The 14111-nt window shown below is 42.5% G+C and overlaps 1 protein-coding gene across 1 annotated transcript in view; it reads left to right on the top strand.

Annotated features, from left to right (window-relative positions):
• LOC126267021 (putative serine protease K12H4.7) overlaps positions 1-7863 on the top strand; it is a 66700-nt gene extending 58837 nt beyond the window's left edge. The window contains exons 8-9 of the mRNA XM_049971794.1: positions 1895-2064; positions 7682-7863. Coding sequence (XP_049827751.1) covers positions 1895-2064; positions 7682-7788 — 277 coding nt within the window. The 3' untranslated portion in view covers positions 7789-7863. The remainder of the gene's footprint in view (positions 1-1894; positions 2065-7681) is intronic.
• Positions 7864-14111: the final 6248 nt, after the last annotated feature.

Here is a 14111-nt window from a genome sequence, read left to right on the forward strand (position 1 = left end):
TCACGGCCTGTGAAACTTTTTCGTTCTTGACGTTACGTCCAAAGCTGCTTTTGGCATCTTCAGAGATGTCCAAAGCAGCTCTGGATGAAACGTCAAGAAGAGAAAGTTTTATGGACCACGAACGAACAGCCCGAAAGATTCACCTACAGCTAAGACAACCGGCCATAAAAGCCTTCACTGCATGACTAGCTCTGTGGACTGCCCCTTAGCTTCAGCTAAGCTGTGTGGTAGTTAGACATTATACTAGCGTTTCATACGAAACTCTTGTAAAAATTTTCCAAAATTTGTTTTTTTAGCTTTTAATCGTTTTAACAGCTGAGAGGGCTTCTTAGTTTCGAAAGAGCATTTTTACAAGGCTGACTGGTTTCCGTTTATAGATTTCACTTTTAGGAGAGCTATAGTGCTTCTAAAGTTTAGAATTATTTAACAGATAAAATACGTTTATTTTAGAAAAGGGTGCAGTGAAGTATCGCCAACTATTTGTTCTTAAATTATTTCTTGGATATTTCTGTAATGTTGTTTTTAAGGCAAGGTAATTATAAGATTGATACAGTAACTAGTATCGTGTAATCAGCATCGAACTGTTTATTCCTGCTTTGAATGGGAGAGCGGAAATATTTTGTTTCATTTTTAAACTTTTAGTCCAGTCTGTATTTAGTGACTGTATAAATCCACACGAAACGAATTTTGTACAAAGCTTTTCATTTTCAATCAAAAGTTTCCCAGTGAAGGTTCCATTATGATTTCTCTTCGCAGCCCTACATTAGATTCATGCATGACATACACGAAACTCAGTTTTCATGTGATTCAGCCAGATTATCCACATGTTTGACGAGTATGCCCACAGTTCTCAATCTGCTGCTATCCTTTTCCTTCATCATAATATTGTAGTATAGATACAAATTTAAATCAATGGTGGAATTCGAAAATTTTTATGGGATTGGGATTCGAACCCAGATCCCTCGCTTACATCTATATCTACATCTACATTTATACTCGTCAAGCCACCCAACGGTGTGTGGTGGAGGGCACTTTACGTGCCTCTGTCCTTACCTACCTTTCCTGTTCCAGTCGCGTATGGTTCGCGTGAAGAACGACTTCCGGAAAGCCTCCATGCGCATTTTCTAAGGACTCTGCCAATGAATCTCAACCTGGTACCCGCCTTACCAACAATTAAATTTATATAATCATTCCACTTCATATCGTTCCGTACGCATACTCCCAGATATTTTACAGAAGTAACTGCTACCAGTGTTTGTTCCGCTATGATATAATCATACAATAAAGGATCCTTCTTTCTATGTATTCCCAATACATTTGTCTATGTTTATGGTCAGTTGCCACTCCCTGCACCAAGTGCCTATCCGCTGAAAATATTCCTGCATTTCGCTACAATTTTCTAATGCTGCAACTTCTCTGTATACTACAGCATCATCCGCATGGAACTTCCGACACTATCCACTAGGTCATTTATATATATATTGTGAAAATCAATGGTCCCATTATACTCCCCTGTGGCACGCCAGAGGTTACTTTAACGTCTGTAGACGTCTCTGCATTGAGAACAACATGCTGTGTTCTGTTTGCTAAAAACTCTTCAATCCAGCCACACAGCTGGTCTGATATTCCGTAGGCTCTTACATTGTTTCCCAGGCGACAGTGCGGAACTGTAACTAGGTAGATGTGCTGACCATGGTGTCTTTCTTTTTCGGTATTGTTCGTTGCGTTTGGCCTCGGCGGACGTCACAAGACATCCGTTCAAGGATTTGGGATAGACTGTACCTCCTAGGAACTGAAGATTGAGTCAACTACTATGTCTAGATAGGGAATAGGTGCAGTGTAGGTACCCTTCGAGCAACTGTGTCACAGCGTTTCCACGATGTTTCTGTTTCAGGTACACGGCGGAGCGAGTGGAGGAAGGCGTGACGAACGCTAACTTGCTGTACGGGGGTCGCAACCCCGACGTCACCAACGTCGCCTTCGTGAACGGCGGCCTCGACCCGTGGCACGCACTCGGAGTGCTCGAGGACATCAACGAATCGTCTCCAGCCATCATCATTGAGTGTTAGTATCTCACACCAGCACTGTATTCATGTAATCACCTACAGAGGGGCGCACAAAAATGTACCTACTGTTTAAAAGCCCATAACTGGCCAACTAATTGACGAACTTGTCTCATCTTTGGTAGTGTAATAGTTTGTAGTTCCGGCAATCGCAACACAAGCGTCGTATTGAGTAGTTTTGTTTTGTAAAATGGTTCAAATGGCTCTGAGCACTATGGGACTTAACATCTGAGGTCATCAGTTCCCTTGAACTCAGAACTACTTAAATCTAACTAACCTAAGGACATCGCACACATTCATGCCCTAGGCAGAATTTGGATCTGCGACTGTAGCGGTCGCGCGTCTCCAGACTGTAGCGCCTAGAACCGCTCGGCCTTTGTTTTGTCAGATGACAGTCGCCATATAGTCAGTGTTTTGTTCTTAGTTGCACCTAGTTGCTCGAGTAAACATGGCTGGCGCAAAGCTTACATTCGATGAAAGGAAGTCAGTTTTGAAGTGGTATTTTAAGTACGAAAACATTAATGAGTTTCAACGGCAATGGCGCAATGAGAATCAAACAGAGCCACCGACACGTTTAACGATTCGTCGCATTCGAGACAAATTTGAAGCCGAAGGCTGTGTTAAAGATGTACACAAACAACGATACGGATGACCTGTAACATTAACAAGTCCAGCTAACTCCCGTCGTGTGTTATACTTCAGTCGCTCTCCGTAGAAGTCTATGAGACAGTGTACCCGTGAAACTGGAGTGAGTCGCTCAAATGTTCGGTGAACTTTGAAGACAGCAGAGTGGTAGTGCTACACCCCACGATTGCTACACGCAATGAACGAGGACGACCCAGGTCGTAGAATGGAGTACTGCGAGTGGTTTACTAACATGGTGAACAATGATGAAGAGTTTGCAGAGATGATTTGTGTGGTCTGATGAGGCATAGTTCAAACTCAATGGTACAGTAAATCCCCACAATTGCATCTATTGGGCCGCCGAAAATTCGAATGTCCATGTAGACAAAGCCGTGAATTTGCCAGGAGTAAATGTGTGGTGTTGGTTGTCTTACCGGGCCTCGATGGGGCCATTCTTCTTTGACGGCACAGTTACCGGTGAGGTGTACCTTCAGAAGCTTCAGACATCCATTTTATCTGCCATCCGAGACTTGTATGGAGACGGAAGAGTTTACTTTCAACAAGATTATGCCCCAGCCCATTACCAAAATCGTGTTAGGGCGTATCTCGAGGAAGGTCTACCAGGAAGATGGATAGGCAGTAGAGGTGCTGTGGAGTATCCACCACGTTGCCCAGGCCTAACTCCTCTGGACTTTTAGCTGTGGGGAATACTAAAGGACGTCGTTTACCGACAAACGCTACGCACATTGGATGAACTTCGAGAATCCATCGTACATTCATGTGCAAATATCCAGCTGAACACGTTGAAGTCAGTAGCTCGTGCTGCAGTTCGGCGGTATCGTTTGTGTGTGGATGTTAATAGTGACTATTTCGAACACCTACAGTGATATCTTTAATTGGACTTTAAGCTACACTTTAGCCAAAAATGAGACAACTCCATCAATTATTTTGCAAGTTACGGGCTTTTAAACAGTGGATACATTTTCTTGGACCCCTCTGTATACATTCTTACACGTTAACTTGAATCTGAGGATGTCATTCGTTTTCATTGGTCCTCGGAAAGGTTGCAAGAATGTTTAAAAGAAGTCCACTTCCAGCTATAAAATCTTTATTGCAATGTATCATCGATCAGCTTCGACTGATATCTCATTTTCAAGCTAGGTTCTTTAAAGGCTTTAAACCTCGTGTATGATCAAGGAAAATGTACAGGGTGTGTCAGATTTTAGAACGGAAGTTATAAAAATGTGGTCTAGCCACATCCTTCAAGCTAATGTATCCGTCTCATACCGCATCCACCGTTCTCAACCAGCTGGAAAACACCCAAGGTTTGGTCCAAGAACGCGACTGAAGTGCTGAATATAAACATCCCTCAACAAGCGGAGCAGACAGTGGAGGAAGGTGAAGCTAGAGATCGGCAATGATTCAAATGGCTCTGAGCACTATGGGACTTAAAATCTATGGTCATCAGTCCCCTAGAACTTAGAACTACTTAAACCTAACTAACCTAAGGACATCACACAACACCCAGCCATCACGAGGCAGAGAAAATCCCTAACCCCGCCGGGAATCGAATCCGGGAAACCGGGCGTGGGAAGCGAGAACGCTACCGCACGACCACGAGATGCGGGCCCAGCAATGATGGACTGCCATCTGCAGTACATATATCCTCAATCGTAACTGACTGACTGCATTTTCTGCGCTTTTTGTAACGTGTTCTTTCATAATCTTTTATAGTGCGCTATTTTTTTCCTTTGTAGTACGGTTATTTCTTTTTTCTGCTGTAAGACTAGAAGGCCCGCTAATTAAATAAATGATGATGATAGATATGATTAACTTACACCTTACAGAAGACTAGAAGGCCCGCTAATTAAATAAATGATGATGATAGATATGATTAACTTACACCTTACAGCAACGGCTTCAACTCATAGTAATTTTCAAAGTGGATTAACAGTTCAATAAATGCCTATAATCACTGAAAATTTTTTTCCGAATTCTCCCTATTCTCTAGGGTCGAAGTTTCTCCCAGCGATATCCTTCCATAAATTGTTCGCAGTTTAATTGCCACGCTAAATATGTTAAGATCACGAGCTTACAACGAAATTCTCCATCATCTTCCACAGGAACAACTGACTCTCGTTGCTGCTGTTGCGGTGGTTATAGCCCATAGATTGTGACCGGTCGGGGTACGTCATCCTTACGTCACGCTGCTAGAGGCTGTGCCCATGCATTTAAGTACTGGTGACGTCACTGCTCTCGTCTGAACGTAAACAGTTCAACGCATTCCTTTGCGTCTTCTCAGCATCGAGAGCACGCTTCGAAGCGCAGCACGTAGACTTTCACATTATTGTTCAACATATCGCGTTTTCATTGTACAATGCGACAAGCAGTTCAGACCTTTCCAAACCGAGTTTCATAATCCAACGATTTCATGTAATCAAAAACTAAAAACACAGTCCGAACAGGCCTTGAAGGCCCAACGGCACCGACCGTCCGCCATGTCATCCTCGGACCGAAGGGGTCACTGGGTACAGATATGGAGGAGCTTGGCGTCAACACACTGCTCTCCCATCCATCGTCAATTTTCGTGACCGGTGTCGCTATTTCTCAATCAAGCAGCTCTCCAATTGGCCTCACAAGAGCTGAGTGCATGCCACTTACCAACAGCACTCGGCAAACCCGGACTGTGCTCATCCAAGTGCTAGCCAATCCCATCAGTGTTTAACTTTGGTGATATGACGGGAACCAGTGTTACCATTGCGGCAAAGCTGATGGCATTTCCTGTAATCACAAGGAAGAAAAAGTCGCCATAGACACATCATAGTTGATTATGTATACTTATCCATGCGGGAACGCAAATAATTCACACATGTGCCTACACCAACTGGTCTTTGAGCACATTGTTACTTCTGTAATAACCACTTCCGAAAGTTAATTTCCTATCTCAATATACTCAGTGAAAGATCCTCTACCGTCTGAATAATTGTGGCCAAAAGGTGCGTGTGACAGTCTTTTTACTTGTAACTGTACAGTGTCTGTTATACAGGGTGTCCAGAAAAAGAAAAAAAAAGCTATCCAATATTTGAGGAGCTGCTAACATGCATAAAGAATACAAAAATGTCTTATGACTGTGGTTCCTATAAAGCATACTTTCTGACATATGACATGTGAACACTTGTTCCTAGGAGATGTTCTAGCGACGTCGTCCATGGCAATGCATTACTTGTCCTACTACAGACGACTAACGATAGTTAACTCTAATTACGACCCCTGGAATGGCGTACTGTCAGGTAGGAAGGCATCAGGAGCATGTGGTTGCGAATATGAGCGCCATCGTTGCATTCACACTCCGCGTCATACCATGGTCAACAGCGTGCTGGGATACTGCCATGCAGTATCGGTGTCAACATTAGTTGGGCCAGTGGCCTGCAGTGATTTGTTCCGTTTGCTCTGTGTTATTATATGTAGTCTTGCTACATCTGTTTATGTTCGCGTTCATTTCTCCTAACTCCAAGTGTGCACCATGATGTTTGGCCTACCTGCAGGTCACGTTTAAAGCAAATATTGTGGTGAGGTACAACATGTTTTCTCCCTTGCACATACTCTATCAGAATCTAGCAATGCAGGCGTTTTATTCCACAAGGGAAATGTTAGACATGATTTACTGCTACTATTTAGCAAATGAAGTTAAGCTGAAAGCCCGTAATTAGTACACTGAACGATTACTGGCACACAGAAGCTGTTCAGCCAATTGTTCCAGCGTCTTGGGGAAACAGGTTACCTAAAACCCAATAAAGTAGACCTTGAAAGGCCTCTTTCAGTATGCTTACCTGAAATGAAGGAGCAAGTTCTAGGTGTAGTAGTCGACAATTCTGAAATTTGTGTGAAGAATAGTAGCAACTGAAGATGTTAGTCTAGGAGGAGTATGGCTATGTTTGAATTCCTCTACCTGTTCATTAAATTTTAAACATGGAGATGCTGGATCTTGATAGTCATTTAAAAACTTTGTACGAACTTTAGTAGGTAATAAAACATCTAAAAGACAGAGTGTTAGGATGGCACAGTATTAGTTTACACACACAGCACGGGCAGTAAACGAAGTTATTCCCCAGATGAAACTGACACTTGACTTACGTTACTGCGCAGCATGTATCAACATTACAATAACAAAATTTCACTTATATAAACGCCATCTGTAAGCCACGTCGAGAATTTACACATTGCCTTCGTATGTAGTTACAGATGATTATTTGTATGGAAAGTGTAGTCTTGTAGGAAAGGGAGACGAGAACGGTAAACAGTTGACACAAGACAAGAATAGAGAATATCTTTTTGCATTGTAGTGCTACAGAAGAATTCAGAAGATGAGGTTAGTAGGCAACAACAAATAATGATGAGGTACTGCAGTGAAATCGGGTAAAAAAAAGAAATTTATGGCAGAAGTGAACTACGTGGAGGTATCGACTGACATTGCACACTGTGAGACAACTAGGAAATCAACATCGTAATGGAAGGAAGTGTGGTGGATAAGAACTATAGAAGGAAACCAAAGGTTGATTACGGTAAGCATGTTCAAATGGCTGAAGGTTGCAGGAGTTTTGCAGAAATGACGAGGCTCACACAGGATAGACTAACGTTTCCAGTTTATTCTTGATTTGAAAAACCATGTAGTTTTATAAAGGAACAAACCACATTTAACATGTAATACATTGGAACTCGCAGAGACGGTGAAGCATCATCAACAGAGAAGGCCGCACATTGGACTATACAAGACACAGGGTAGATCTATAGTTATATCGGGGAAGTTTGCAGACTGGAAATGGTGTGTATGAACAAGGACTGGATAGATGAAAAGTCCTAGCCAACAACTAATTCATTGGTAATTCTCGGTGGAGGCCCAATGTTGCACTAGCAATTATAATATCTGATGATACACGAGCTTTCATACCACTACTTCATTCCTGGAAGTGACCTGCTGTTTTTCCTGTTTACAGACCAGTCTCACTGCTCGGACCTGTACTCCCCGTCACTTCTGGACATCCCACAGCTGACGGCAGCACGAGAGAGGATCGCAGAGCTGGTCGCTCAGTGGATCAGCTAGGGTGCACACAGCAGGTCAAGAGTACTGAACAAATGTGTAATCAATTACTACTAATAAAGCAAGAAATAAAAACTATCATAAATCCTTTCCAATCCCCCTTATGTACTGGACTTTATCACACAGAGCAGTGACGGGACTGGAACACACTGGAATACGCATCGTCTGTGGTTTGCATATGAAGATTATTTTCAAGTTAATTTAAATGGTACGTATAGAACACTAAACACTGAATACTAAACACGACTTATACAGCGACATTATATTAAATATTACCTAAAAATCGAAACAACACTATTTTATTCAAATCTGGTACTGTCTTAGAACCAAGCAGGCCAACAAAAAACATAAACGATGCAAGGAAAATATTCATACACACATCCTACCTGTACAGTGTTTCATCACACGCATTGAACCCAAGAAACTTTAGAACATTCGTAGCAATTAATGAAAGCAATTATAAATATATTATCAATAGAGAGAAGCAATATTGTGGTGCAAACATCTGTGTTGACTGAATCGTAGTTACTAATAATTTTAAAGGCAGACAGTGTTTGCCCCATTTATATTTTAACTAAATTTACTGTCGCAAACAAATATAACACAACAATAGTTATTCAACAGATAGAGTACACATTTTATTCGAGCTTAAAAATTCCCACAACTCAAACAGAAGTACTCAGCTCTGAATAATAGTACAATATGTTAAGCTATTTTTCAACTACATCAGCGCATCATGAAAAAAGTTAATGGACATTGATATATACATAGTATAAATTGCAGTACTGTCACTGTATAAGTTATCTACCTTTACCTTCCTCTTCCTCTTTTGGTGCAACGATTGGATCTTTGACTTCTAACTATAATGTTATGAATCTTGTGTTCGATCCACTCCCAATATACGAGTAATGAGTCACCCTCAATCTGCCGACGACCTCGTCTAAAAGTTGAAGGAGCGCATAGAGTTTGGTGTAACGAACTTGCCTTTGGAATGGGAAACTACCCTGAAGGTGAAAGACTCAATAATAACCAATGCAGCATGATGAAGCAGAAGACAATTGAAACGCCTGCTTTAAATACACATTATGTGCATAAAAAAACATATTGCTGTTGAAAAAAGATTCCAGATCGTTTACCTATTTACATCTCCAAAATAGAATTGTTAAGGAGGAGTGTGTCCATAAGAAAACAACAAAACACCGAAAATCGAAATCCACCTTAAGGGTAGCAATCTACGAGTTTGAAAACGAAAATATACTGGCTGAATTTAGATTTAGTAGAAGTGAATGAATCTATAAAAGGTCAATTAATAATGCATCAGTCATTCTTTTTATTAAATCCCACAACGTCCCCATTTAATCCTCATACCAATGTAAAGAAGAGTGAAATAGATATTAGTGTAAGTGGTGTTGAGCGACAGCTGAAATCATGAAAATTGAACGAAGTTCCAGAGCCCAAAAAAATCCGTATCAGATCCTATGTTGCACACGCAGGTGAGGTAGCGGCTGTCTGAAATATAATCTATCACGTATGCCTCGAACAAAAACCGTGCTTAGTAATTCGGACGAAAGCACAGGTCACACACTTCTACGAAGGGTAGCCGAGGTAACTGACAAAACTGATATCCAGTAACCTTGACATCTATTTGTTGTAGAATCTTAGAACACATTCTCAGCTCAAACATAATGAGACTTCTCGAACAGAATCATCTCCTCCATGCCAGCCAACATGGATTCCGAAAACGTCAAACATGTGAGATCCAACTCGCACTATTCTCACATGACGTCCTGAAAGCAATGGATCAACGCAGTTAGGTTGAAGCAGTATTTCCTCATTACTGAAAGACATTTGGCTCAGTACCACATCTACCCTTACTACGAAAAGTGCGTTTGTATGGAGTACTGGATGCGGATATGGAGGGACATGTGGTTAGCACACCGCTCTCCCGGCCGTATGTCAGTTTACGAGACCTGAACCGCTACTTCTCAGTCAAGTAGCTCCTCAGCTTACCTCACAAGGGCTGTGTGCACCCCGCTTGTCAACAGCGCTCGGCAGATCGGACGGTCTCCCATCCAAGTGCTCGCCCAGCCCGACAGCGCTTAACCTCAGTGATCTGACGGGAACCCGTGTTACCACTGTGGCAAGGCCGCAGGCGACTGCATGGAGTATCAAGCAGAATTTGTGATTCGATTGAGGATTTTTTAGTGGGGAGGATGCAACAAGTTGTCTAGGCTGTAGAGTCATCAGGAGATGTAGAAATAACTTCCGGTGTACCCAAGGGTCAGGACGTTTGCTTTTCACACCGCATACTAATGAGATTGCATACAAAATTAATAGTAGCCTCAGATTTTTGGAGATGATGCAGTTATCAACAGTGAAGTAGTGTCTGTAAGGAAATACATTAATATTCAGGCAGACTTGATAATATTTCAAAATAGTTCAAAGATTGCAACTTGCCTTAAACGTTCAGAAACGTAAAATTATGCACTTCATAAAATAAGAAACGATGTAACCTATCACTATAATATTAATGGAATCGGTCAATTTGTACAAATAACGATGTGTAACAATTTGTGTGGGTATGAAATACAATCATCTCATAGTCTCTGCCGTACGTAAAGCAGTGGGCAGTCTGTGGTTCATTGGTGGAATACTTTGGAAGTGTAATCAACTAAGGAGACTACATGAAAAACATTCATGCGACCCGTCGTAGAATATTGCTAAAATGTGTAGGACCCATACCAATTAGAACAGAAGATGTTCAAAAAAAAAAGGCAGCTCGAATGGTCATATGTTTGTGTGACGCTTGAGACAGTGTCACAAAGATGATGAAAAAACTGAACTGGCAGACAACTGAATACAGATACAAAATATGGCGCGAAAACGTACAGGGTATCACTAATTAAAATTCCAGTTTCAAAACGCTGTAGGAAAAGAACCACCACTCAGTGACGTCAAATTTTAAGAGAATTTTATTGACGCAGGAGAAAACGTCTTGGAGGAAAAAAATAATAGATGGTTCAGTAAGGGCCTTAACGTATATGGGGTCTCCTACAAATGACATGAATCTCAATACGGCAGCTATGGTTCGAGTCACGCATTACGCTATCCATACTATTCAATGTGCATGACTGCTGCGCCAGTTCGGTAATTAGTAGTTGTGGCACTGTTTTAGTTGGGTAAGCCCATCGTACCACATCGGATGGGAAAAACCGGTTTTTTCTATCCTGAGGTCAAAAATCGCATACAAAGCAATGTGCCATGGGATTTAATTGTACTGGGCAGCCTAAAAGCGAAAATGACAACTGATCATAATTGTCGTGAGCCTGGCACAAGACATTATTGCGAAGGCTTCCGCGGCCAGAGTGAAATGGTTTAAATGGCTCTCAGCACTATGGGACTTAACTTCTGAGGTCATCAGTCCCCTAGAACTTAGAACTACTTAAACCTAACTGACCTAAGGACATCACACACATCCATGCCCGAGGCAGAATTCGAAACTGCGACCGTAGCGGTCGTGTGTTTCCAGACTGTAGCGCCTAGAACCGCTCGGCCACTCCGACTGGCGGCCAGAGTCGGTCGACATAAAAATTTCCTAGGTATGGTTCCGCGTCATATTGTATAAAACTACTGCTGGAAGAAAACCAGGATGATGGCATGCGCAGTGAACAGTAATAACAAAATATAATATATAGGACGCACCAGAAGACCCAGAAGAAAGGCCGCTGCAACTGTGTCCGAAACGTTGGTTTTCTCGAGCAGTAGTTTTATACAATATGACGCGCGCCATTCCCAGAAAACTTTTATGTCGACTGGCGTAAGACATGTTTAATAAGCCGTATGCCGTTTTCTGCCACAAGCTGAAGTCGAGAACAACATGTTCCACAAGAGATTGTAGTGTCTCGGGCGACACGTCCAGAATGCGTTGCGCAACGCGTGTTTTCATTTCAGCTATGTTCGTTGCTGCAGCACTGAACACATCCATCTTTCAGATGACTCCACAGACAGATCTGGATGGCCAGGCTGTGGGGAAATGACAACTGATAATTTTAGAACGTCCGAAATGCCTCTGCAGCAGCCACTTCACCACTGTGGAATGTACGGAGGAACGCCATCTTGCATAAAAATGATCCCACCGATGCATCCACGTTGAAGAAGAATTGGAATGACATTGGTGCGCAAAATATTCCCATAGCGTTTACCAGTGACGGTACACGTAACAAAGCCCGCAGGATAAATGTCCTCGAGAAAATACGGCCATACGATAAAGGATGCCATCAACCCACACCACACAGTCATCTTTGAAGAATGAAGCAGTAGCGCCTGATGTGGTTGCAGATTTTCCGTTGAAATTCTTTGTATCGACCTGACCGCGGAGAAACAAATGGATTCGTCTGTTCACAGAATGTTCCATGGCTATTCGATGTCCACTTTCATGGAAGCAAGCAATTCCAGAACGAACGTTTCTATTGCTGGCAGGTCAACAGGAAGCAACTCCTGAACATTGGTGATTTTGTATGGATAGCAACGCAAGATGTTTCATATAATTTTATGCACCGTGCTCGCAGCCATGTACAACACACGGGCAATTCCCCATGCAGTGCGTGTTTAGACACCACCTCTCGACTCCTTCTGCAGTGCTGCGGTCAGGTCTTCGACAGACGTCGGCGCAACTGCTTTCCTCCCTCTGCCACATTGCACTGCAAGAGAATCTGTCTTTTCGAATTTTGTAATCATTTTCTACGGTCCCTTAGCAGACATAGGACCAATGCCTTTTTTTTCATACACTTGAGTGGGCGGAACTTCTACAGAACTACTGTCGCAGAATCATCATCCTGTGAAAGACCTTTACCAGCAAAGCGCGATCATTCACGGAGACAGGCACGTAGGGTGTCTCAGACGCAAACTGATGAACAGCCGAGGGCTGCCTGGTGTGCATATTCTGACACATATAGCGCCATCTGTTGGATTTTTTTTGTTTTTTTTCCATGATTTTTCCACATGCGTCAATAACATGCTGTTCAAATTAGACGTCATTCTTAGCTGTGCTTCTCTTTCTACTATGTTTCGAAACTGGAACTTTACTTACGTAACCCTGTACTTACAAAGTGTCTAGAAGTAACTTCAAGTGATGAATCCAGGAATTCAGGTTATGGATGTAGGTGTAGAGGGTTCTAAGATAAGAACACTGACTTTTAGGATGCAAAACAAATTTCACTTGTTCGGTAATCTTCCAGCACCCCATAAATCATGATATGCCAGAAGGCATCACAAAAGCGATTCACAACGAAATTCCTGGCATGGATGTGCAACTTCATTTTGCAGTTTGATTCTCTCTGTATTCAGATATTAATTGAGTCATTCTAGCACTACTTTTTCCATTGTTAAAGGGACCATAGCTCATACTGTAGTACTACGAACACAGGCATCTCTAAAATTGCTTCTCTATACCCCACTGTTGGTAATTGGTGATATACTTCCCTTATTCTTTCTACAACCGTATACACTACTGGCCATTAAAATTGCTACACCACGAAGATGACGTGCTACAGACGCGAAATTTAACCGACTGGATGAAGATGCTGTGATATGCGAATGATTAGCTTTTCAGAGTATTCACTCAAGGTTGGCGCCGGTGGCGACACCTACAACGTGCTGACATGAGGAAAGTTTCCAACCGATTTCTCGTACACAAACAGCAGTTGACCGGCGTTGCCTGGTGAAACGTTGTTATGATGCCTCGTGTAAGGAGGAGAAATGCGTACCATCACATTTCCGACTTTGATAAAGGTCGGATTGTAGCCTATCACGATTGCGGTTTATCGTATCGCGACATTACTGCTCGCGTTGGTCGAGATCCAATGAATGTTAGCAGAATATGGAATCGGAGGTTTCAGAAGGGTAATACGGAACGCCGTGCTAGATTCCAACGACCTCGTATCACTAGCAGTCGAGATGACAGGCATCTTATCCGCATGGCTGTAACGGATCGTGCAGCCATGTCTCGATCCCTGAGTCAACAGATGGGGACGTTAGCAAAACAATGACCATCTGCACGAACAGTTCAACGACGTTTGCAGCAGCATGGACTATCAACTCGAAGAGCATGAAGCTGCATCACAGACAGGAGCGCCTGCGATGGTGCACTCAACGACGAACCTGGGTGCACGAATGGCAAAACGTCATTTTTTCGGATGAATCCAGGTTGTGTTTACAGCATAATGATGGTCGCATCCGTGTTTGGCGACATCAGGGTGAAAGCACATTGGAAGCTTGTATTCGTCATCGCCATACTGGCGTATCACCCGGGGTGATATTATGGGGTG

The sequence above is a fragment of the Schistocerca gregaria genome, chromosome 4, assembly GCF_023897955.1.
Source record: "Schistocerca gregaria isolate iqSchGreg1 chromosome 4, iqSchGreg1.2, whole genome shotgun sequence".
NCBI lineage: Eukaryota > Metazoa > Arthropoda > Insecta > Orthoptera > Acrididae > Schistocerca > Schistocerca gregaria.